The sequence below is a fragment of the Sorex araneus genome, chromosome 1, assembly GCF_027595985.1.
Source record: "Sorex araneus isolate mSorAra2 chromosome 1, mSorAra2.pri, whole genome shotgun sequence".
NCBI lineage: Eukaryota > Metazoa > Chordata > Mammalia > Eulipotyphla > Soricidae > Sorex > Sorex araneus.
Window position 1 is genome coordinate 431,598,386 of NC_073302.1, and position 26,930 is coordinate 431,625,315.

At 44.5% G+C, this 26,930-nt stretch overlaps 2 protein-coding genes across 3 annotated transcripts in view; one reads left to right on the top strand and one right to left on the bottom strand.

Annotated features, from left to right (window-relative positions):
* Positions 1-26,930, top strand: part of EXOC4 (exocyst complex component 4) — an 858,640-nt gene that overhangs the window by 158,844 nt on the left and 672,866 nt on the right. The gene's annotated exons all lie outside the window — the stretch shown is intronic.
* Positions 22,490-22,798, bottom strand: LOC105942987 (10 kDa heat shock protein, mitochondrial-like). The gene has a single exon (XM_055133922.1). The coding sequence runs from the start codon at positions 22,796-22,798 to the stop codon at positions 22,490-22,492; it is 309 nt and encodes a 102-aa protein (XP_054989897.1).

The window sequence follows — 26,930 nt, forward strand, 5'->3', positions numbered from 1 at the left end:
GCTTGCCTTTAACATTTTTTCTTTTTAAATAACAGCATGCTAATAATATCAGATCATCACCTCTGATTCCAAGTTTCTCACTTTTTTTTTTCCCTTTTCACTTCATCATTTTAAAGACAACATACAGATCTCTGAGGAAATTCCTCATGACCTTTCTCCCAGCGCTGGCTCTGCCCTGTCCCGTCCCTCGTCCCTCCCAACCCCTGCAGTTTCTCTCCGGCCCTCCTTTCTGCCCATCACCCTCCAGAGGACTCGCTTCTCTGTCTTAGGTTAACCGATCGGTTAATAAACTAGACAGTGAGAGAATAAAATGCAGCGTGGTGTGGAATTGAGGTTGGTAAGAGAAGGGCCAGTCTGGAAAATGAGTTGCGGTAGGTAAGGGAGAAAGTACTGACGCAGGGTAGCAATACAGGGAGGAAGCCCCACCACCAGATGCAGAGGGCATCGAGAAGAGCACCTGCATGGCCACGATGGTGTTGCGGGGAGCCACGTGGCCTTAGTTGACGTCATTTTCTGAAGATCGTTTCGGTTCCTCGTGTGTTGAGTCACACCCGGCGACGCTCAGAGGTTACTCTTGGCTCGTCACTCAGGAATTACTCCCGGAGTGCACAGGGGGCCCTAGGGGATGCTGGGGATTGGACCTGGATTGGCCTCGTGCAAGGCAGACGCCCTCCCCGCTGTGCTATTGCTCCGACCCGTATCCTGAAGCTCTTAGCTAGTGTGTCCGTCCAGGAAGGAATGAAAGACTAAGCTTTATCTTTTACATATTAGCAAATTGGAAAAGCTGTTGTGATGTTGAGTTCCACACCCCCCCATGTGCCCGTGAGTTCTGCTCATGTTGCCCTTTACCTGCAGACAGAGGCCAGAGGGCATAGCAGGTCACTAGGCCTCCTGCCGTGGCCGAGTCTGAGACTGCCATTGGTCCAGAGTCCGGGAAGCGTCTCTTTGCTTCTCTCTCCTGTTTGCCTACTGTTCAATTTCCGTGAGTTTTGTTTTCTTAAAAATGTGATTTTTAAACTCGGTGCTTTTTTTCTTTCCGAGGAACACAGACTCGCAGTCTGCATCTTTCACTGGAGAGCGACAAACCAAAGCGCCCCAAACTAAAGATGCTGAATAGTACATGTGCTTTGATTTTGGTCCCTGACCGGGTTTTCTTGTCTCCTACATGGTAGCCTATTGCATTTTCAAGCCTTTTAATCTATTCCTGAATAGATTATTTTTAATAGCGGCGGTGTTTGTTTTGGAATGTGAATATTAATTACCCCTTTTAAGGCATCTCGCTCTCCAAAACACATCTCACTGTGTTTCCACGAAGAACTGCAGTCACACATTTTCACCTGAAAGTTAGCTAATGAAATAGTTACCCCCCTCGGCCCTCCCCCCCCCCCCCCGCCGAACCCCCCCCACGCCCTACCTAGCATATCATTAAGAGCTTATGCAGAGTCCTTTGAGAAACTAAAAAACCAGGCTGGGTTGGAATAAATGGGTAGTAGAGAAGATGTTTTTCCTCTCAAAGTGCTATGAAGCAACAAATCATAATTATATGATTTGCACTTAAGCATTCTGGCCCACTGACTGAGAGAGATCCTGAAGGGGCCTTTTGGCTCATACTGGTTTCCAGCAAGTAGCAGCTTCCCTCTCTACACAAAGTGTGGCATTCAGGGTCACTGAGCTCCTCCTTCCATTAGAAGTGTCTGGGCCAAGGGCTGTGGTGATATGGGCGGGGGGCTTTATTTTAGCCTTAGAGGAATGGGTTGTGGACAGATCCCCTAATTCAGGGCTTCTCAAGCTTCATCATGCAAGGAATCACTTGTTCATCTTCCTGATGCCAAGTGTTATTTTATTTTATTATTATTATTGTTTTTTATTTTTTGGTCATACCCGGCGATGCACAGGGGTTATTCTTGTCTCTGCAGTCAGGAATTACCCCTGGCGGTGCTCAGGGGACCATATGGGATGCTGGGAATCGAACCCGGGTCGGCCGAGTGCAAGGCAGACGCCCTACCCGCTGTGCTATCGCTCCAGCCCCCAAGTGTTATTTTGTAAAATTGATCTTGTTATGATTCCTGGGATGGAGCTAGGAACTCTGTGTTTCTAACCAACTGTCCAGCCATGTCAGTGGGTCTCGGGCCTCGCTTTCAGTCCCCTGTCTTCAGTATTTCCCCGAGTACTGGGAGATACCCCAGCATCTCCCCGCCCCATCCCTTCCCTCCCCCACGCCACAGTGCACGCTCACTGGTGTTATCATTTCTCTCTCTGAGCGGCCGGGGTGCTGTTCGGGACCTGCCAAGGGCTGCTTTCTCGGTTCTTGCTGCTCCCCTCTCCCTTTCTCCGTAACTGCCCTGCTCTGGTAGATGGACCAAAGACTGGCCCTCACAGGTGACCCGGCATTCTAGAGCCAACCTTTCTCTCTGGGTGGTCAGCGCCAGCAGAAGCACATTTGACCTCGTTCAGTGACGGGTTTGTACAGGGCTGGCGGCGTTTTTTGTTGAATCTGTGTCTTAGCTCAGCACAGTGCAAACCTACTGTGTGTTTTCCACCTCCGTGGGTTCTGAATAGTCCCATTCCGGGTGCTCCCCACTGCAGATGGCCTAGACCAGTGGCTGCAGCTTGCACTTGGTATCCTTTCACATTCCTGTGACCTTCCCTTTTTCTTCCTCTGTCTGTCCCCTTCGCTAGCACCAGCTCCCCTTCTCCTCCTGCCCCTCCACCTTTCTCCTGATGGTGTAGCTTTGTTCAGATTTGCCTGTCACATTGCAACATGCTGGATCATCCTTGAAAAGGGCGAATCCCTCAGTGGCCAAGCATTTAAAAACATTTTTTTTTTTTAAATTGAGTTACTGTGAGAACAGTTACAGGGCTTTTAGGATCGAGTCTCAGTCATACTATGCTCAAACACCCGTCCCTTCACCAATGCAGATGTTCCACCACCAATAACTCCAGCATCCTCCCCCCCCCCCACTTCCCCTCTGCCTGTGTGGCAGATGATTTTCACTTTACTCTTTCCTTACTTTGATTACATTCAATTTTCAACAGGAAACTCACTTTCATTATTTGGTGTTTTACTCCCAACTGTCAGACCTGTCGGAATGACATCACTAGATTGGATGTTTTCTATTGTTGGCAACCAAGAACATATGATATTGCACGGTCAAGAAAGTGGCCGCCCAGATTTGGGATTCTGGTATTAAGTTCAGGGGTATTTCTGCCAGCAGCCGCTGCATTCCGAGATTGGTTTCTGTGGTGCTGGGATCATGGCTGTTCAGGAGCGGAGGAGCTGTCCATGGGCGACTGCTCGGGGTCTCGTTTGGGGAGGAGGCAGTCAGTGGCCAAACATTGGTTGGGGTGTGTGTGTGTGTGTGTGTGTGTGCGCGCATGCTGTGCCACAGTAGGCAGTGCCCAGGGTGCTGGGGGTCAAATGTGGTTCAGTTGAACACAAGACAGGTACTTTAACCCTTTACTATTTATTTTTTTTTGATCTTCCGTTTTAGTTAAATTTGGTCTGTAGTATTAGGCAACTTCAGTCTTTTACATGTCGGTGTCCATTTAAGTTTATTTTGGTCTCTGGTGTAAGGCCAGAGACCAATATCAGTCTTTCTGTTTTGGGGGGCCGTGGGGGTGGTGAGTGGGGGCTGTACCTGGCAGTACTTAGAGCTTGGCTCTCAGCCCAGGGCTCCCTCCTGGTGGGCTCAGCAGGCCGTGTGGGGTACCAGGGATTGAACCTGGCTGGGCTGCATGCAAGGCAAGCGCCCTCCTCATTGTACTGAATGTCTCTGCGGTCCCGCACCTTCAGACCTGTTTCCTCACAGACCCTGCTGTTAGAGCTCAGGCCTATTATTCTTCCTGCCTGGCAGAAGGAATATCTGCTGAATGACTGACGTAGAGAAAGGTTGGAGGTGAGGTATTGTGCGTTTATTTGGTCTCAGGGAGAATTTGCAGTGACTCCGGGGCTGTCGAAACTCGATATTAAAATAATACGACGTGTTGGCATCGTAGTAAGTTTCGTATGTGTATGTAGCAAATGTCAATCAGACAAAGCTTGCATAACTTGATATTGGTGTGTGGTTCATGACTGCGTGCACGGAGTGGGACAGGACAAATCTGGAACAGTAACCTTGCGCCCGGCAAGACGTGGTCAGTTGAGACAGCACACTGGGAAATCGCTTCCTCTCTTCACCCTTTCTCTGTTCAGATCACGGCACAGACAGTGTAAGTATTGCTGGCAACTACTGACACTCTCGTTTCTTGTTTCCTGAGTGTGACTTTTGTTTGCCTTTCACTTGGGTGGGACAGGGATGCCATCCTAAAATGCCAGGGGGGTATGATTTAGAGTTCCCAGGAGAGAGCACAGCTGAGTTCATCCATTCCCTGGTGGACCCCCTCCCCCGTCCTATTTGCCTCACTTAGCAAATGTCTGACTGCCTGAATACTGTGGGTAGGGCACTGTGAGGTGGTGGGTTTGCCCCCCGAGAGATAGATAATTGCATAAGAAACACATCCACACTGAACGAACATGTCTCCTGTGAGTTGGCTTTGGTCTTGATGAATTAGTGATCCAATGATTCGGTGCTTGTTGGGCTCCTTCAGGTACCTTATCACCTTTTACTTGTCTACCATAGTTGAAGAAACTGAGGCTGAGTGTAATTTGCATTGAATTATGTGCAGAAGTTGGCTTTGGACTCAGGTGAGACTGATTCCAAATTCCATGATATATATATTTTTGTACTATTCTGAACTACCCTCAGGGACTATTGTGGAAATACTCAGAAGCCTAATACGTTTTTCAAGATCATCGTTTTAATAAATCTTAATTCCCCCCCTTCCTCACCACCACCTTTTTTGGGTATTTATAGCTTGTGTAACTCTGCAAGTTCATGCGGCCTAATATGTGTTTGTTGTATTACCTATTAAGCTATCACTGCTTTAAAACATTAAAGACCTCATTTTACCCTCTGTGTTCTCTGGGCTTTAAAAAAATAAATAACTAGGAGAGGGGAAGTTACGTGCTTTTGGAAATTTCACCTCTTGCTATTCCTTTGTCACACTGCTAAAATATAAAGGGTGACATTCTTATATTTCTCTCAAGTTCCTCGTACAGAACGAAATATATTTGACTGGAATTCTGGCATATAAAATTCAAGTCTCATAGATCACTTTCGTTTAAACTATTTTATATCTGCTTGTTCTGAGTCTTCATTTAAGCAGTCATCATTCCCACTGACGATATCCATTGCTAACAGCGGAGGTAAGCGCGGTTTATGAATTGTGCGACGCGGAGGGAATAGGAAGTGGAGTCGTCATCTCTGAGAGCGAGAGGCAGGCGCCCAGCGCTGTGTCGTATTCAAGGGCTTTCGGAGGACGGCTGCTCTCACCTGGCCTCCAGGCCTGCTCACTTTCTGGAATGGACAGAAGCAGTCCTTGACCAAACTTGACCTCTGCTCCTCTGAGCCCTTCCTGCGAGTCAACTTGATGTTGAGCTCTGGGTCTGTCCTGCGGATTTCGTTTTAGCAAGAATTCTATTAGAATTGTTCTGGGGAGAATCCCTCCACCTTTGTCGTGTGATCCAGGTTCTTTTTCCCTTCCCATCTCCGAGAGGGCTCAGTCAGTCTTTGACCCTTGCATTTCGTAAGATTTCTCCTTCCCTGGGTGCTTCCTTTAATGCTTTCCCATGGACTGGTCTCTGTCTGCTGTAAGCCCCAGCTGTTTCCTCCCTATTTGAAGGTGAGACCTTTCTTTCTCCCCTATTACAGTAGTCTTGAATAGAGTCTACCTTTCCCGGTGTCAGAGTGATCTTTAAGAGAGTTACAGCAAAAGCAAAAGCCTGGTTTAAATATGTAATATTTGAACTGTTTATTTTGTGTTTGAGTTGTGGGGGGGGGACGGGGGGGCACTGAGGAAGGGGAGGGTCCTGGGGATCGAGCCCAGGGCATCACACGTGCTGCATCACACCCCCTTCCCCATCCTAGAATATGTAAGATTTGAAAATTCAGTTATGAAACCTGGAATAAGACAAGATGTATGTAGGACGAAGAATTCCAGAAAGCTGAAAGAAAGGCTGGGAATTATAGGAGTTGGATTAATTTAGACACAGTGCTGCATCTAAACACCAGAAGTAACAGTCCATGGGCTGTTTCTTTCATTCTTTCTTAGCTGTTGGGGCCACACCTGGAGGTGCTCAGGGTGCCTTGCAAGGCTGGGGATTGAGCCTGTGACTTGATGTGTAAACCACATCACGTGCTCTGCCACGTGAGCCACACCCCCAGCCCAAGGACCATGTTTTTCTTAGGTCCCATTTGCTCAAAGACTTTTAAAATAAGTGTTTAGTAGGACTTAAGTAGTAAGGGGTCGCTGTTGAATATCTGTGTCTCTAAATAAATACTTGGTATCCTCTAAATTTTTCTTTTTGTCCATGCAAAAAAAAAAATGGGCCAATCATTCGTTTCCTTTGAGACTAAATATGGTCACAATCTGCGGTCTGCCAGACAATTAAACCCAAACCTGATGTATTTATATCAGTCCAGTAAGGACGATGGCGATGAGAAAGACCATCATCATCGTCAGGACCATCAGTGTTGGTGTTGGTGGTGAAAGGTCTTGGTGTCGATGCGGACTCGGATGACTGATAACAATGTGGTGCTGGTGGGTGTCGGTTGAGTTCTCGGTGGGGATAATGGCAGAGTAGGTGTTGGCAGTGGTAAGGAAGATGATGTTCGGGGAGATGATGGTGGTGGTGGTAACAGTTATTCCTCCCAGAGGATTTCTCCTAGGTTCTGGTATGGTCTCTTTCCACATACATTTAAAGAAATTAATTAATTAATTAGTGTTCCTTTTGGGTCACACCCGGCAATGCTCAGGGGTTACTCCTGGCTCTGCACTCAGGAATTACTCCTGGCAGTGCTCAGGGGACCATATGGAATGCTGGGAATTGAACCCAGGTCAGCCGCGTGCAAGGCAAATGCCCTACCCGCTGTGCTATCGCTCCAACCCCTGACATACATTTTTTTTTAATACTTAGTTCGTTTCACTTTACGGTGACCAAAAAGTTAACCTTGGACGTGACCCTAAGTCAGCCACAAAAGTCTACATGTTCCACTGGAGTGAGACATTGCTTCTCACACTCTTTTCACTCCACTGAGTGAGGATTCTGTGGTTGTGGTACTAGGTGAAGATGGTTGCACAGGTTTCAGTGGTCCCTCAGTACTGCACACTTTGTCTCTAAGACCACCAGAGCTTTCTGAATCAACCATGGCAGCCTGCGTTAGGGCTCCCTGTATACAAACAGTTTCTTCTTGCAGGAGCTCACTGGTAGTCACTGCATACAAAGAGAAGTGTAATCAAAATCAGTTATACCTCCCGGCAGGCTAGTATGGAGATAAATCATCATCATTCTTACTCGGAGGCTGCGCCTCCGCATTGCTCATCAGGGATTCCACAATAAACTCGCAAGTTCGTAAGTGTTTAGCGGACGTACAGGAAGGGAATGATCGAGCTTTGTTGCTACTCTATCAGGATTTTGTTTTCTTACTGCAAAACTACCAGTCGGATGGCCTAAAATGTCTAGAAATTGGATCGCATTAGGTTTCCTTTCTCATTGAATTCAGAGCCCGCAAGAGCGTGCAGCTGCCGATGGGAGCTGCCTCCGTTTCCCACGGCCAGCCGCCCTGCTGTGCTGGCTGCGCCTGCGGGGGGGGGGGGGGTCGAGACAGCCCTGCAACGGGAGGGCACCAGCCTTGGGGGGAGAAGCCAGAGGCTACTACACTTCCTGACCATCCCATCATCTCAGGAACAGCCGGAGGAGTGGATTTGCTTTCGTTGCTGTTCTTTCCCCCCTGAGCATTTCCATTATTGCCTGTAAGAGATCAGTAACTCCGAGCCCTGCGCACGGCTGGTTTTTCTCCTCCCCCTAACCCCTGCCTAACTTTCCTGCCCGTGGAACATATTCTCGGCTGGCCTGATCGCGACATTTGCCGGGCTGCAGGCATTCAATTAATTCTGCCTTTCTTTTCTATATATTTTAATTACCCCCAGGGACCTGGGATTCTGCAGAAGGCTGCTTTTGGCCTGCGGAGCGGAGGGCAGACGTCGCTCCTCGGAGCGTTGGGCCGGTTGGCCTCACGTGACTCACGGGCAGGATGCGAGGGAGAGAACTGGGAGAGGCTGGACCGCCAGGGAAACCGGTTGTCAGGTTGACATCGTAAAGGGGTTTTCTTGGTTCTTTATTCCTGATAAATAGCGTCGGTGTTTGGTGTTCGTAAGAGACCAGAAATAGCAGCCCTGTTCCACAGATAAAAACATAGAGGAGTTCCCCTTTTGGGCGCAGAAATGAAATTTCAGAAATGAATTTTTCAGAAATGAAAAAAAATTTTTTTTTTTTTTTTTACTTGGGTCATCCACTTATTGCCATTTTGGTTTCTTGACCGCCAGACGGCCCATCCCGCTGAGGCAGTACACAGTGGACATGCTTCTGAAATGACTTTTTGTGCCTGAGCACTAACCAGTGAGCCTGCGGGACGTCGTCATAACCTGTGGGGCAGGCTTGCCGGGGTGGCGCAGAGTCTCCTTATCAGGCTCTGTCTCATGGGCCGTCAGCGAAGGGAGAGGAGGACGCATTCTGTTAGAGAAGAAAGCAGCACAGTCGAGAAAGCAGAGCCGTGCAGTGGGTTACCAGAAGGTTCTCACGACCGAGCAGAGCACATCAGCACGTGCACGAGTTTCCTTCCTCGCACACGGCCTCCCTGCTTTCCTGCCGGGCCACCACAGACGTCTGCCCCTCGCCTTGTGTTCTGTTTAGCTGAGCACACTTGGGCGCAGGAGAGGTAGTACAGTGGGCAGGGCGCTTGGCTTGCATGCGGTGGACCCGGGTTCAATCCCTGCGGCCCCCCCCCCCCCCCCCAATCTGGTCCTTTGAGCCAGCCAGGAGTGTTCCTTGAGCACTTCATGGAGGAGGAGACCTAGAGTTGGGGGGGAGAAGGAGATGGAGAGGGAGAATCGGGGGCGGAGGGAGGGGATAGCAGGACAGGGGGAGAGAACAAGAGCATCTCAGATCCGCAAGGAAATTTGTGGGTTAAAAAATCTCTGTAAGGGCCAGTGGTCACTTACATGAGTGTCCATGGTTTTTTGTGGCATCTGCTGACTGGCAGTCCTAAGCAAAGTGGCGGTTGTCGACCTCTCTCCACCCGCAGGCTGCACTGATCTTGTGCTCGATCAGCTTCTATCACGCTATGTACTGATGCTTAGCACTACAGCTACATTGCATGGGACAAGAGGCTGGAGATGACAGCAGCTAGCTGTCTTTGGACCATTAACTTTGTTCTGTCTTTTGAGTATAGACAATAAATTATACAGGACCATGTGTATGTATGTATATGTCACTGTCATCCCGTTGCTCATCGATTTGTTTGAGCGGGCACCAGTAACGTCTCTCATTGTGAGACTTATTGTTACTGTTTTTGGCATATCAAATATGCCACGGGTAGCTTGCCAGGCTCTGCCGTGCGGGCGTGATACTCTCGGTAGCTTGCCGGGCTCTCCGAGAGGGGTGGAGGAATCGAACACTGTTGGCCGTGTGAAAGGCAAACCCCCTACCCACTGTGCTATCGCTTCAGCCCATATGTATATGTATACACATCAATATGTGTGTACACACATATGTATGTATATATATGTTATATCCATTTTTGTATTATGATATGGTCAGCTATTTTAGTGATTCTTATTTTTTGGTATCAGGAGGAATTCAGGTAAGTGGTGTAAAAACAAATCCACTTTTGTAAAATAACAGACATCATTTTACATCAGTAAATTGGGGAAACAAAGGGAAGAGCCTTTAATATTGTATTAAATAAAGGTGATCCCTGAATAGAATAAAATTGAACTAACATTTAACCATCTGTAGGTGATAGATTTTCACTGAAAATTGCTTTTGTAGGTTTTTTTTTTTTGTGGCTCTCAGTAAGTGGGGCATTATTTGGTTTGATTTGGTGGGTTATTTGAGGGGTTTTCTAGGGAAGCTAATTTTTTTCATGTGAATTTATGGTAACAGTCTCTTTAAATGAGACCTCACCTTAAAAAGAAAACTCTACAAAACCATACCAGTTAGTAACGATCAACCTTAAGATAATACCTATTGTAGTATTTTTAATGGTTGAGTATCATTAGACAAACTTGAAAATTCTTACTAAATAGAAATATTCTTACTCATTTGTGCATTATTGATATTTACAAGAAAGTTATCTTAACAAATCCCTTGATGAAGGCAGGTGTATGTTACCCCGGTCAAGGCAGGTTATCTCTAGGTTCAAATTATGAGACTTATCTCTGAGGTCACAAAAGTCTGTAGACCCAGGGAAAGCTAAGTCCCGGTGCCGAGTGGCCCATGCTGGTTTATTTGGAATCCAGGCAGTGTTGTTTATATTGAGATACTTGACCTGGAGTTGAATCATCCTAACAGGGGACTTTTTAAATTTTTCATTTCCAAAAAATGTTTTGATAATGCAGTCTCTCTTCAGGTGTGACCTTTGAAAGGTAGGACCCCGAACTTTCAAGTGGATCATTTAATATTAAACACTTCTCAGCTTGTTTATTTGGATTGCTCTGAGGGACTCTTCCTTCCCTGTCGTGGCCAAGTTAGGTTTACTCTGCCACGAACCGTGCAGCTTTAAGTTTTGTAGTAATATCTGTGCTCTGCAGGATTTCTGGGCGTGTCATCATTCAAGGGCTAATGCCTCATTCTTTTCCCACCTGAAAGCATAAAGGATTTTACAGGTGACTGAGATTCGCAAGTTGACGGTAGTATATTAATTCCAAGTTGGCAGGTAAAGCTGGAAGTTGGGGGATGGCTCAAGGGTACACTGTACGCTTCTCGTGCGGGAGCTCTGAATTAGATCACCGATCACCAGCACTGTATGGTCACTCAGGCACCAATAGGTGTATTTGCGCCAATCCCAGCGCTCTGGCAGCACAAGTAAAACCAGATACCTTTTCAGTTAATTAAAAAAACAAAACAAGAAGCAGCTGGATACAAACCGAACTTGTATGACCTCAGCAAGTATTAGAGAATAGTGTTGTCAGTCATCAAGAATATTTCCTCATAAACCCCTGAATCATGTTAAAATTGAAAAGGACTGATAAACTTTGAGGGGGTTTTTCTCCCCCTCTTTCCGCCCCCCCACCTTCCATGAAAATGAAATGTGAAAGTGGTTTTGCAGTCATTCTGCCATCCCTCAAATGTTGGTTTGACAGCAAACCACTTGCAAGCGCTGTATGCTGAAGGCATTGTTGGTGCCCAGTTCATGTTTAGTAATAACATTATTTGGGGTTGAAATGCTCCTGGTACACCAAGGTTAAGGCCAGTGCTCTTAGGAGAAGGGTGATTGGCATTTTAATCAGTGCAAATGCTCAGAACCTTTCTTCCAATGACTGTATTTCCCCTTGTTCAGATTGTCCTGCCCGGGGTTCAGCCCCGACTCAGAGGGAAGAGCTCCGTCTTCTGAAGGCCCATTTCAGAATGATGCTCTCTTTGGAGTTCAGTGATTTTCCCTTATGCACAGCTCGTTGAATTTCCTTCTGATTTACAAGCTCCAATGAAGGCTGGGCTGAAACTGGTAATTTGGACGTTTCAATGCCAAAGTCCTTGTCATTTTGCTTTGTGCTTAAATCTAAAGGAGTTATCAGGAAGCGTTCTTAATTCGCTCCATTTAGTAGTCGTCATTTGTTGGGATCTAGGTAGATTGCAGGATTGCCCTTAAGAAAATGTCGCTGCAGTTGGGATTTATTTGGTCATCGCTTGCTTGAGTCCTCTTTCATGCCATCACATTGGCATTTCATTGACAATCTTCTCGAAATTGCAGTGGCCTCAGATTGAGCTTTAACTTCTAGTTTATTTTGACATGGCTGACCCCTGGGACAGTATGCAGGTAATTTTTTTTATCATAAATTAGCAGTTTTCTGCTAATTTGGATCCTGTGGGCCAGACTTGATGAGTTAGGATTTCATTGTAGTGCGGTGGTGTCTTGGTGCCATTTATTTTTGCATTGTAGATTAAACTGGGGATATTGGTGCCCCCGACTCTAGGTGTCAGGCCCACTGCAGACCACCAGAGCTTCCTCAAGCCACAGTACTGTTGATGCTTCTTCTTGGACTGGCTCACATTGACCAGTGAGGAAGAATGAACACTGTTTCACCCAGAGTGTGGCTGTAGTTCCAGGGCTCTCCATGGCATCACTTGATGGTGTTGTTGGGTTTTCTGTAGACTTGGCCTTTCTTGCTGCTCTCTTCTGCCTCCTTTACTGGTATGAAAGCAGGATGTAGTCGACACCCATGTAGGTAGAACCTCACAAACCCAATTCAACCCAGGAAGGGTTTTTTTTGCTTTTGAGTCACACTCGGCAATGCACAGGGGTTACTCCTGGCTCTGCACTCAGGAATTGCCCCTGGCGGTGCTCAGGGGACCATATGGGATGCTGGGAATCGAACCCAGGTCGGCCGTGTGCAAGGCAAACACCCTACCCACCATGCTATTGCTCCAGTTCCAACCCAGGAAGTTCTTAACAAACACCCTTCATGCTAAGTTTTGTCTCAGAATCAGTTTGGGTGGATCCCAGGATCCCAACTTGGAAGTTGGGAGGAGAGAGACGATGTGATAGCATTTGGGTGTTTTCTTATTGATAATAAGATCCTATTGAGATGATACGGGTATGAGAGGAACAGACTGAAAGCATTGGTCATGTTTGGTCTGGCATCAGGGATCGTTCTCAGGGAAGAAGTGAACATTACGAGAGAGCACATGGCACGAGTTATTAGATACGAGTGGAATCAGAGGGTGGAAATGGAGCCTTGCCAGCTACAGTTGTGTGGTCTTGGGAAACTGTTTAGCTCCTTTAAGCCTTAGCTTTCTGGTCTATAAAGTGAGGAATTAATGTAGATAAGTACGGCTATTGAGGGGATTAAATAGGATGTCAGGCATGTATCTGGTGCTAAGTGATGCATGTTCCTTTGAAATGATGTAGAAGTCACATTTTCATCGCTGCTGACGTACATATGTGTACGTACACACAATGCACAGACACATAACGCCCACATACATCTTCTGCACACAAAGTTTTCTCTTTACTTGAGCCTTTCTGGCTTTGCCTGCCTGCCTGCCTGCCTGCCTGCCTCCCTCCCTCCCTCCCTCCCTCCCTCATCTGGTGGTGCTCAATGCTTACTCCTGGCTCTGCTCAGGGATCCCTCCTGGCTGTGCTAACCATACCGGGTGCCAGGATCCAACGCAGGTTGACTGTGTGCAAAGCGAACGCCCTACTTGCTGTTCCATCTCTCTGCCCCTTGCCTTCCAGACCTTCTCTGTATAACAGTCAAGTTTTCCCCCATTAGGCTGCCTCCCTCTCTTCTCCTACACTTCTGTTCTCATGAGACACATGACAGGCCAGAAAAGTTCATGCCCTTTGTGGCTCTTTGCCAGTGGACGTGCTGGTCACTCCTGCAGACAGGCCTCTTGTCTCTATTCTGCCTGGTTTCTTATCCAACCATCAGAGTTTCCATTGATATAACTTCATCATCATCATCATCATCATCATCATCATCATCATCATCATCATCATCGTCATCATCATCATCATCCCATCGATCATCGAATTTCTCAAGTGGTCTCAGTAACGTCTCCGTTCATCCTAGCCCTGAGATTTTAGAAGCCTGTCTTTACTTGTCCTTCCCAGTGATGCTGCATTGGAGGCTCTTTCGGGGTCAGGGGAATGAGATCCATTATTGTTACTGGTTTTGGCATATGAATACGCTACGGGGAGCTTGCCAGGCTCTTCCATGCGGGCAGGAAACTCTGTAGCTTGCCAGGTTCTCTGAGAGGGAGAACTAGGCTATAGCGTGCTTCCGGGAGCTTGGTTTTATAGTCTCTGGATGTTATTGATATAACTTATTCCTTTAAAATAATGCTTTGCTTCTTGGTCTGCAGCGGGAACGTCTTTTCAGTTTTTGAGACTTGAACTCTGGGTGATTAGGGACTTTTGTGTAGCCATCTTTGCTGTGACTCTCGGGCCCAGGCTGTGTTCAGACCGGATTTGTCAGCAGACAGGATGGTGTTTCTGTTGAGTCTGTGCAGGACTCTCTGTTGGATCAGCTTTGGCCAAACAGTCCCAAGTTGCGCTAACTTGAGGGCAGCCTTGAGAGGGCTTGCACATTATGCTGTGTGCTGCTGAGAGGTATGCACAGCGCACCTGTGTTGTGTCAGCTCTTCCTCTGGCAGGTTGACTGTGCACAGTGATGACTTGTAACCCCGGATCTGGGTTATTAGAAGGCCCCTCTTAATCGTCTGAACGCTGTGGCTCCAGAATGCCTTGGCAATTGGTCGATTCCTGTTCTAAGAAACTTGGCATTGGAAGAAATCTACACATACTCTACCTGATGACTAGTCCTTGAATCAGCTTTCTTTGAAAATCCACCTTCGACAGACATCGGGCCCTCACAGATCTAGGAGGTATTTATTCCTCTATTATATGTTTGCAGAACTATAGAGACGCATGAGGCTGCACACTCAGGACATTACAGAGTTTATTCTGTATTTTCTCCCGTTAAGAGCATTCTTCCCATGGCTTCTGCGAAATTATCACACAGTTTAGTATTTATACAGTAATAGTGGTATACCACCCATTTATAGCTGGGCTTTTAAGGATAATGCAGTTCCCATGCAAGGATGTTATACTGTATTTCTGTCTGTTTTATATATTTAATTTTATGTAGTATATCCTTAAAAAATTGTGGGTTTTTTTTTTTTTGTTCATTTGTTTAAACATTTTGTTTTGTTGAGCAGAATCTGGCTGTGCTCAGGGCTTACTCCTGGCTCTGTGCTCAGGGGTTGAGAATCTGGATCTGCCACATGCAAAGCTTGACTCACTGTGCTATCTCTCAGGGATCACTTTTGGTGGCTCTTAGAGGATTATATGCCCACTTGTGGTGCCGGAAATTGAACCCATGTTTACTGCATGCAAGGCAAGTGGGCCTTCCCATCCCCCGTCCCATTATTATATCTCTGGCCCTTGTGTAGTGATATTTAAGATGATCTTCTTTTCTTAATTTTCAGCCTTTCACTATACTTTTGATTTTTGTCTGAGAAATCATTGGTGATTATAAAATAAGTAATTCAAGTGTGAAAGTTGCAAATTAATTACTAATTGGTGGGGCTAAGCTTCAATCTGAAAATAGCCACTAGCTCTAGGTATGTTTATTATGTACTATCTAAATAAAAAAAAATTGATATAAATAGCCACCTCTCTACCTCTCTCATATCATATAGGAAATTTAATTTCTTATGAATTAATGTCTGAAGATGGAAAGCAAAGCTCTGACACTCACAACAAAGATCTCACACACATTTGTATTTCCATGATACTGTGATAGGGAACAGTTCCTTAAGCAAGGCACAAATCACAAGCCCTGAAGGAAAAGACACCTCTTTGAAACTTATCAGTTGCACCCTATGGCTCCAGAATGTTTTGGTACGTGACAACTTTCTGTTTGAATACATTAATATAGAAATCTTCAACATATTGAAATACATTAAAAAAATATCAAAAGGAAAAGTAAAGTTCAAAAGATCATAGATTGCAAGAACAGGACTGCAGACCTTCTCAGCGGCCATAGGTCAGAGTCCTGAGTTTGGAAGAAGTTACGTGAATCACTTAGAACAAGGAAAAGCATTCAATTAAAAAATGGGAAAAAAGATGTGACTAGGCAAGTCACAAAGAAAGAAAACTGGCCAGTTATGAAAGACGCTGAATCACATTATTAACCAGAAAATTGAAATAAAACCCCAGTGAGATTCCATTTTATAACTATTGATTGGCAAAGTCCTAGTGTGCCGGAGAACACCAGGAGTTGGAAAGGACAAGAAGAAACAGGAACTCATGCATATGGCTTAGGAGAATAGATGGCTGAGTAGTTGATGCAGGAATATGCAAGTATCTGGTGCAGTTGAAGACTGCATATTATTCTAAAGCTCTTCGGCTCTTAGGGGTTTGTCTCGACCAGTTGTCTTGCATACAAAACATGGAAATGTGCAGGAAGAAAATATAGGGGAATTGATAAATGCAGTGCAACTACCCCCTTCTTGGCCCCTTCCACTGGAGCTGTTAAACTAGTGGTGCATATATCCATACGGATAAATTTCAGATACATACTACCAAAGGCTTGAATTGTGGGTGCATAGAATGTATGTGTGTTAATATGATTACAGCTGCTTTTAATTCTTATCACACATATATATGGGTATATCTTGTTCTGTCCCACCTCACACAACCACTCTCCCTTTCTCTGCCTGGATGTCTGCACAAGCTCGCCTTATTGAGATATAATTCTTATGCAAGTCATCTATTTAAACTGTCCAATTTAATTTTTTTTTTTTGGTGCTTTCACAGTTGTGCTTCGGATAAAGGGAATAACCATGGGCAGGGAAAAAGAGGGTAAAATTCAGAAAATAAATTTTTTTAAAATAATTTTTGCCCTGAGAATAAAAATGAATGGAAAGACCAGAACAGTGGCTAGAGTGATAGTCATCTTTAAATATCCTGCCTGTCTCTGTTTTAACATCGTGCAGGCCCTGGGCTTAGAACAAAACTAAGTCTGCCCCATCACCTTCCTGGTTTTCAAAGGCCTAAAATTGAGAAATAACTACTTCTCATAGGATTTTTCCTGCTTTGGGACATCCTTCCAATGCCATGGGCTCGCACTCTTTCCTCTGAGTGTCACCCCCGCCCCATCTCTGTCTCTGTCTCTGTCTCTCTCTCTGCTTATGTTCGACCATTTTTATATTGTCTTTTGCCTCCAATTTCCAGTGTCTGGAGATAAGAGCCTGCCCGTGATTACATTGGCATCAACACTCTCAGAACTTTTCGTTTCCACCCATAGAAACTGTTAGTTCCCTTCCCTCGAGTCTTGCATCCTTTCCCGCCCTAGGCACCCCTAATCTGCTGTCCCTCTCTGTAGATACTGGTGGGTGTGAGGCAGCCCCTGACTGTGGTTTTTATTTATATTTCACTGTTGGCTAATGGTATTAAACATCTCTTTAAAAATTTTTTCCCCATATGTAGATTGACTACATGCATTTTTAAAGCATACAGAACATTAGCGAGAAATGGGAAAATGGATTTTTGGATCTATTTGTATCATTGTATTCTGAAGCATAGAGGAGGGATGTAACACAAGGCAGTACATTGGCATTCCTTACGTTGCATGGCAGATGTATAGCAGTTCTGTTGTTTTCTCTGTGTGTGTGTGTGCGTGTGCATGTGTGTGCATACCTGTAAAACTCAGTATCCATGAGTGTTTAAAACATAGGGGCTAAAAGCACAGGTGTTTCTACAGGGGTTAAAAACATTTCACCCTGATTCTATCCTTGCTACTGTATATGACCTCCAGGTACCACAAGAAGTGATCCCTCAGCACCACTGGCTATGGTCCCCCCAACTTTTCTACCCATAACCCAATTTTATCTATTTATTAGCTATATATTACTATAGTTAATAGTATATTACTATAGCTGATAATATATAGCTAATAGGGCTGGAGCAATAGCAAAGTATTGTAGGGTGTTTGCCTTGCACGCGGCCGACCCGGTTCAATTCCTCCATCTCTCTCTGAGAGCCCGGCAAGCTATCGAGAGTATCCCACCCGCATGGCAGAGTCTGGCAAGCTTCCCATGGCGTATTCAATATGCCCAAAACAGTAACAAGTCTCACAATGGGGATGTTACTGGTGCCCGCTTGAGCAAATTAATGAACAGTGGGATGACAGTGCAGTGCTATATTACTATAGATATATACCTCAGAATGATACATCAGCTGGTTAGTGAAGTATTTCTCTGAGGAATAATTTAAAAAGGAAAAAAAATTTAGAAAAGGTTTTTTTTTTAATTAGTCACTGTGATATTACAAAGTTATTCATGATGTGGTTTCAGGCATACAGTATTTCAACACCAGTCCCTTCAACAGTGTCCACTTCTCTCCACCAACACCCCCTAACCCTGAATTTGCTTCCCACCCACCAGTCTGCTTCTATGAGAGAAGATTTTTGGCTTTGTTTTTAAATATGTTTTTGCAGTGTGATTTACAGTGCTGTTAGTGATAGGGTTTCATACATAACATGTTTCCACCACCTCCTCCTCCCGGTTGAATGCTTCCCTCCACCATAGACATTCTCCCCTCCCTGCCCTGTCCCCAACCCCTCAAATGGTGTGTTTCCTACTGAAAACCATGGTCTTTGAGGAATCCACTTCTCAGTGAGATTACATTTTGGTGAGAGAAGAGAAATAGGGGGATAGAGAAATATGATCTAAATATCTAGATAATTGTCATCTAATAAAACAGAGTCTCTTCCCCCCTCCCCGCCCCCGTAATCTCATCAATGGCCAAGCTCCTGGAAGCTTGCGGCCTCTACCTCTTTTAGCCTAATTCTTCCTCTCGGAGAACCTGGCAAGCTACCGAGAGTTTCCTGTCTGCACGGGAGAGCCTGGCAAACTCCCCGTGGCATATTCATATGACAAATACAGTAACAATGATGGGTCTCATTCCTCTGACCCTGAGGAGCCTTCAATGTGGCACGGTTGGGAAGGACAAGTAAAGAGACTGCTAAAATCTCGGGCCTAGGATGAATGGAGACATTACTAGGCCCTCTCAAGCAAATTTATGATCAATGGGATGACAGTGACAGTGACAATAGAACAGATACAAAGTAAGAGTTGCCAGCAATGACAAAAGGTGCGAAGAGGGAAAGAAAGTGAGTTTTAGTTACTTAAAAAAATTTGAAGTCTCATGTGACTTGATAACAGCCTCTGATGTCCTCAGGGATGACTTTGGTTTTAGAATCGAAGGAAACCAAGTTCAAGTCCAGTTGTAGGAGATAAGCAATATATGGTATATGAGAGAGCACCGTAAAACACATAAAAAAGTTTGACTGTGAATTGAAGGACAGAAATGGGGCAGTCGCGTCATAGGAAAGACACAGCTAACAACTTCTATTTCCTCTTGCACATGAACTCACACAACACTTAACTGTCATTCGGGTGAACAGGTTGGATTTAATAAGTCAGACCATGGCAACACACTCCGACTTAGAATCTGAGATTGGCTGCTTCTCTATTTTATATCAACTCTCCTTCCTCCCGCATCACCAATATTATTTGCATAGATGGTCATTTCATTTTCAACTCTGTAGCTCCCTTGAAGGAAGGAATGATGGGTTATTTATTCATCATTGTATAACTGCCAACCACAGTACTTTACATAGAGTAGAGCATAAACAGTGTATTTTAATTTTAAAGGGAAAGACTATTCAGCATGGGGAAACCTTATGGGAAACCATTAAGATGGACTGATAAAGGGTGAACTAACTTGAAATAGTGGGTAACAAACGGGGCCAGAGAGATGGAAGAGTGGATAAATGTCTTGTTTTGCATATATCCTATTTGGGTTCAGTCTCAGCCACCCCATATGTTTCCTTGAGCACCACCAGGAGTGATCCCTGAGCAAAGAGCTGGCAGTAAGCCCTGCATATAGCTGGGCATGGCTTAAAAACAGTCAGAAAACCAAAACACTTACCAAAGGGGAAAAAAAAAAAGGAATAGTGTGTAACAGAGTATATGAAACATACCTTACATGTGATTGCTGTGAGTGCACCCTTACCCCCTCCCATTTCAGATATGTGAGAAAAGATAGAATTGAGGAAAATAGTTCCACAGCACTCAGAAAGGTTGGCAGAATTAAGTTTTTAAAGAGGGAGGAATGCAAATGATGGTAGAGGAGGGCTGAAGCAATGGTCAGCATGCAAATGAGGTCCTGTGCTGATCAAGGTAGCAGACGAAGCAGGAAAGAGACCGAAGGGAATTTGGAATCTGTGGGAACAAAGAAAGAACTGGCAGGTGGCTAACTGCATTGTCTAGCAACATGGAAATCTCACTTGAATTTCAGCGTTATGAATGGTGCGGTCTGTGTGAGTATGTGATTCTGACACCTTGGAAGATGGCATTGAACAAAGGCTTGCACAATTGTGTATTACAAGGGACAGAACTCACAGGACTCCCCACCAAATATTTAGTGGCGATGCGATGATTTCCTTGGAAATGTTTGAACAGTTCCCGTATCGTGAAGTCATTCTTTTGATTCTGCTTTATCAGAGGGCAGACTCAACCTAAGAGTCCAAGTAAGACCCTGTTGCTGTGTAAGAGAGTGGATCAGCCGTGAAGGATCTCCAAATCGAGTGCCTTGTTTGGAGAGAGAGAGGGAGATGGCGCAGGGACAGGCTCAAAGAGAGGCTGGTGTGTGGAGATAGAAAGTCAGAGTGCTTGTTAAGTGAAAATCTTTTGTGATGATTATTTTCTATAAGGAAGTTTTAATTTTTTTCTTTTTCTTTGTCATTGGTTTACAGTATTAGGAAACTGGAGTGGTTTAGCATCCCACTTTCACTTATGTATTATTCTCCCTGTCCTGCCACCAAAGGTCCAGAACCATTCCCATCATCTGTCTCTTTCCCTCTCTTTGGTGACCACCACGGCTTTTACTCAACTGAGGATTTACTTTTGTTATTCTTTGAGGTCCACTTATTTGCGATAGAGATTTATATTCCATATATCTGAATGAAACCATCTCATAATTATCTTTCGCTTCTTATTTCACTTAGCATAATCAAACTCAGGTTCTGTCCGTTTTGTCACAAAAGGCTTGATTTTGTCTTACTTAAGTGATAATTTGATCCTATTACATATACAGAGATCACAGCTTCTTCATCCAGTCATCTATCATTGATCATTTAGGTGCATTCCTTGTTTTCATTTTTGTGAATAGAGTACAGGCGTGCAGATAACCTTTTGAATTAAAACGTGTTCATATTCTTTGGGTAAATGTCTAGGAGTGTTATCATAGAATTATATGGAATTTCCACTTTCATTAAAAAACATTTTTTTAACACTTTAATGGTTTAATGATCAAAAAGGTTGTTGTGGTCAGAAAAAAATCTAGGTTGTTAAGAATAGAAAAAGATAGTCTAAAATAAGTTCAAGAAACATCGGATGGTAGTTAAAACCAGGACGGAGTTCAAGATCTAATACAGGGGTCAAAGTGAATGATTGTACAGTGGTAAGGCACTTAACCCCCTTTGGACTAGGGTTCAACTGCCACACTTCACAGAGTCCCCCAGACACAGCTAGCGGTGAACCCTGAGTGCTGGGCCAGTTGTAAGCCTTGAGGACCACTGGGTAGGACTTCCCCTAAAAAAATAAAATCTAAAACAGTGGGGTGGATATCCCACTGTTACAACCTTTTCCTCCCTCTCCTCTCCGGACACTAACAATGTGGTGTTATCTGCTACTTTTCTTATGTGTAGGGATCCTCACGGATTCATCTCATCACTGACTGTGGCTCTGAATATTTTTCACTGTCGTCTAAAATTAGCATCTCTGAAATAAAAACCAAGGAGTTTGAAATTTATTTGTGGTTTGTACATATCAGATACATTTGTTATTAATATCAAAATACATTTTCAGATTTTGTGTCCTTTTGATGGGCATTAGTCAATAGATGAATTTTATGTTGACCCACTTATATGCAAATTTCATGACTTCATGCTTTCTAATCATTGCATAGTATTCCATTGTGTAGATGTACCAAAGTTTTTTTAGCCAGTCATCTGTTCTTGGGCATTTGGTTTTTTTCCAGATTCTGGCTATTGTAAACTGTGCTGCGATAAATAAATTAAAAAAAAATAGATGAATTTTAGAGTTTGAGTGCAGGTCATAGTACTAATATCAACTCCACTCACCCTCTTTTTTATTTTTTTTGCTTTTTTGGTCACATCCGGCGATGCACAGGGGTTACTCCTGGCTCATGCACTCAGGAACCACTCCTGGCGGTGGTTGGGGGACCGTATGGTATGCTGGGAATCAATCTGGGTCAGTTTCATGCAAGGCAAACGCCCTACCTGCTGTACTATCACTCAGCCTCTCCTCTCACCCTCTTGAATCAAAAAAGTAATATTTAGTTTTTGCTAAAAAAAAAAAAAAGTAGATCAAAACAGACTTCTCTGCTTTTAATACACTTATTAGCAGAAAGAACATAATAAATTGGTGTTTCAGACTTAATCTTTTCAGAAAGAGAATGTTATCAAACCTATTATAAAGCCCAGGACAAGAGGCAGCTAATTAGAATTCAGATATTTATCTGTTTCTTGGCTAAGTGCTTAATATGTGCTGGCTCTATGTGATCTTGTGGATCCTAAATGCAACAGGTTTTTCTTTTATTTTGTTTTGAATGTGGTATATCAGTGCTCAGAAATTCATTGTTTGTTACTGTGGTTTCTCGTTTCCTTTTTTTTTTTCATTAGTTTGGATATCACTAGTTTATTATAAAAGAGACATGGACATTATTTACTGGATGAAAGATTTCAGAACTTCAGTGGAATGGGCAGCCTCATGGGATGCCAGTTCAGTAGTGGTATTTCAATCTCCATACTTTCCAAGAGTGTCACTGTCTCTAAGCAAGAAATAATCCTTGTCACCTAGAACCGCTTTGCTGCCTCCGCATTCTGGTAGAAGTACTCGGTCTCCAACTTTTGCAGTAACTGGCCGAATCTCTCCGCCCTTCCCTTTTGAGCCCGATCCAACAGCAACCACCGTGGCTTGCAACACCTTTCCTTGAGATTTCTTAGGAAGCATAATGCCTCCTTTGGCTACAGTTTCAGCTGCACTTCTCTCAACTAATACCTGGTCAAAGAGCGCAAGAAATTTTCTAAATGCTTGTCCTGCCATGACGCCAACTGCCGCTCTCCCGAGCTCTGCACTCACGCCGCCGAATGGAGAGCCCTGAAGCCCCTCTCGTTTCCTTTGACCATGAAAGGAATGAAAAAAGTTATAGGTTGGCTCTTAAGTTTGGCCATTTTTTTTTTTCTTGCCGTGATTGTGTGTTCATTCCTGGAGCATAGTCAGACTCCTCTTTTTTCATTGTCCTGCTCAGATACTACTACCTTAAAGTTAATATTCAGGGAAAACAGTGTCTTAGAAACCACTAATGTATAGTAGAATGTCCGTCACAGACATAGTTTGGAAAAGTGCTGGCAAGCAGAGGTGGATTAGTACATTGTACATTGATTTTCTTTAGGTGGGTCCCAGATCTTTTAAGAACCACAAGATAACATCCTGGCAAAACTATTTCTAACCATTCAGGCGCCTCTGGAGGTTCTGTAAGCACCCTTCACATCTGGGGTCCTGCCATTTCCCTTTCCCTCCTATTTCTTAAATTATTAAAGATACTCTTTGCTCTTAACTACCTTTGAGGGTTCCTGTCAGAACTCTGTTGTCAGAAGCTGTCTTGACAAACAGAATGTTGATGAATATAATCTGGGTCTGGGTGACCACTGTAATTGGTGGGTCAGCTATTTTGCTGTTGGCCCTTTGGCAGTTTTTAGGATGTGCTAAAGCTCTGATGCCTGACAAGCACCAGAATTTCAATTAAAAACGGAAACGGTGGATGCTGAAAGGGAGATGGAAGAATGTGGAATATTTCCAGCCTTGTGTTAAAGGTCATCCTGGACCATGTTTAGGAGCAAGAGGTTCAGTGGGATCTTCCTGGCATGAGTGAATTCAAAGCATGTTTTGCAGCAGAAAACAGGAGGTTTTCAACGCAAAGCACCATTTCAATCAGTAGGTGTGTGGGCAGAAGGAGACAGTATTGGAGAAGTGATTTCAAGGGGTGGTTTCGGGGGCTGGAGCAATAGTACAGAGGGCAGGGTGTTTATCTTGTCTGTGACCTACCCGGGTTCGAGCCCCAGCATTCTCTATGGTCCCCTGAGTACCACCAGGAGTGATTCCTGAGTGCAGAGCCAGGAGTATTGCAAGTATTGCAGGGTGTGACCCCCAAAAGCCAAAAAACCCCACCAAATACAAAACCCTAAAGGAGTGGTTTCAGCATGATGAGTGAGAGTTTGTGGGGGAGTGGATTGCCAGTGCAGGGGCAGACTTGTTGACATCTGATCAGTGGGACAGGGGTAAAACCAAGGAAGAGGAAAGATTCATGGTACCAAGCAGATTAAGGACCTATTTCCATCAACACAAATGCTCCACTTCCACCAAAGTGGTCTTCACCCTGGAATGGGTTAAACACATGCCACACGGGAATCCGCAGTGGAGATAATTACACATTCTCTAATGTTTGGATGAGAAGGGAATTCAGAGGCGAGGCCCAAATCTGGAGGAAGTAAGACTAGGAAGGTCGCCAGCCAGGGTCCAGCCATAGCCATCCTCAGGCATTGATGCCCTCGCCTGCCGGCCAGGAGTATTCGCTTTGTGTCTTAAGGTGAGTGTAGTTGACCTGGCAGCTGGAAAAGTCAGCCCAAAGGGAAATCTATGTGTGTGTGTGCTCCGAGTATGTATATATGTATGTATGTATGTATGCATGTACGCATGTATGTATGCATGCATGTATGCATGCATGTATGTATGTATGACTGTGTGAGTAGGCGGTCTGTTCAAAGTAGGTCTCACCTGTGCACCAATCCAGATGTACTCGGTTTGCTTCCTGTGGCTGCCTTACGTGCAGGAGGAATCAGCACCTTTCTCACCCCACCCCCACCCCTGAAATGGGCTTTGCCCCACGCTGCAGTCAAGGCCGGGAGAGCTTACTTCCAGCCTCTTCATTACCAGCCCATGTCCCTGCTCCTTCTGATCTCCTAGCTTGGGAGCGCTCTCCTCTGGCGTCCGGCTTCTTCCCGTTTCCTCCTGGCTCTTCCTGGTCCTAGCTGCATTTGCCTTTGAGCGCTTAGTTCTCAGTCCATTTAATAACCCCCTGATTTTTAGCTGATTTCTTTTTACAGCCAATTTGGTTTCTTCATTCATTAAATAGTTACTGAAAATTTTAGTTTTTTCGGAGTGCTCAAGAGGCAAGATGAAGAAATATGATCATCGACAGTCTTTCGTACAAAAAATGAACTTGGAGCAATAGCACACTGGATAGAGCATTCACCTTGCACATGGTCAGCCCGGGTTTGATTCCTTCGCCCCTCTTGGAGAGCCCAGCAAGCTACCGAGAGTATGGAGCCCGCATGGCAGAGCCTGGCAAGCTACCCTTGGCGTATTCAATCTGCCAAAAACAGTAGCAACCAGTCTCACAATGAGACGTTACTGGTGCCCGCTCGAGCAAATCGATGAGCAATGGGAGGACAATGACAGTGACAGACAGCACCGTGTTTTTGCCCATAACTGGTGGTGTGGGACCTGTCGTTTTTGCTCTGAGCAATGCAGGCAGGTCACACAATGTGACCACGTTTCCCGTTCATTACTAAAGTAGGTGATAGTTGTTACAATGATAGTGGCAAACCCAAGCCAAATGATGTTCAGAGCAGACACATGTTTGAGAATAACCTCCTCCTTCAAGTTTATTTATCCTCCTAAGAGGGCGGAGTCACGCTTAGCTGAGGGAGATCCGAGCATTTCCATTTTCTAAAGTTGATCTGGATCTGGGAAGTTTTGTGTTCCTTTTGGTCTGCATTGTATATAAAAGGTCCCGCATAAAGAACTACTTATTATATACTATAAAGAGCACTTCATATAAGAGTTCTGTGTTTCCCGTAGCTTGCCTCGTACAATGAAATGGGTGTTTATATGCCTTATGCTGCGTTGGAAAATGGGTGCTTTAATTAGATGGAACACGAGGAATTATAGTCAAATTGCATGGGGCTGGTTTTAGAACCATGTCTTCTTAGCACACAGGTTATGTAGGTTGCATATTTTATGCCTCATGTAGCTCTTCAGTTTGACCCAGTTCAGAGTGACAGTCAGCATTCATTTGAAATGGATGTTGATGGAGAAACCCCTGCAATTTACAAGCAATTTTAGACTAGGAATTTCCTTCTTTTTTAATATAGAAAAAAAATGTCTGTGAGTGTAACATTTTATTTTTAATTTTAATTAAAAAAAATATTTGGGGGCCTCACCTGGCAGTGCTTGAGGGCTACACCTGGTTTTATGCCTCAGAAGTGACCTCTGGTAGTGTTTGACAAACCATCTGTGGAATTTGAACCCGGGTTGGCAAGAGGCAAGGCGAGTAAGTGCCTTAATCCCCTTAAGATTTCTTTGGACCTTGAAGTAATTTTATAGAATTATGTGAAATTTTACCTTATAAAGAAATTGTGGGACATGCTAATGGTTTAAAGAGAGATTTAAGAAAATAATTAGTCTTATTTTCAAAGTATCATTTAGGGAAAGTAATAGAATTAATGGAGTATTAAGATGATGAGCTAGATAATTTTCAAGTGAGAATTCTTTCAGTTTGATTCTAGAGTTGTTCTAGAGACATTATAAAACAGAGGCGTAAAAGTGCAAGTAAAAGGAATACTGATTTAGAAACTCCGTCTCACCAACTTCTCTTCCCTTAGCCAAGCCACTGAGAATTTCTCTTCATAGCCCTTCATCTTACCTTCTTCAAGGTAATCGTGGCTTGCACAGGGCGGATGCATACACATGTACTTGAGCATCCGTGCATCTTTGTCAGTTTCTTCCCAGCTGGGCTTTAAGCCCATTAAGAAAGAGAACCAAGTCTTACATATAACCATGCTGCCCAGGTTCAAATCCTTGGTACCACATATGGTCCCTTGGGCATCCCCAGGAGTTACTCCTGAGCACAAAGCCAAAATTAGCCATCAAGCACCAATAACTAGTGCACAAAACCAATCCCGTTGATTCCCCATCATAATAGAGAAAGAGATAGAGAGATAGATATAGAGAGAGGGGAGAGAAAGAGAGAGAGAGAGAGAGAGAGAGAGACATATGATTCATGACCTTATTGTCTCTGTGTACCTTGTTCTTGGCACTGTCCTTAGACATAGCAGGCACTGGGTAATTACTGAATCAACCGGTGGATATTTATTATTTATCCACCTAACCCTGC

Excerpts from the sequence above, each read along its gene's own strand:
- LOC105942987 (XM_055133922.1), bottom strand. The coding sequence starts at position 22,798 with ATGGCAGGACAAGCATTTAGAAAATTTCTTGCGCTCTTTGACCAGGTA.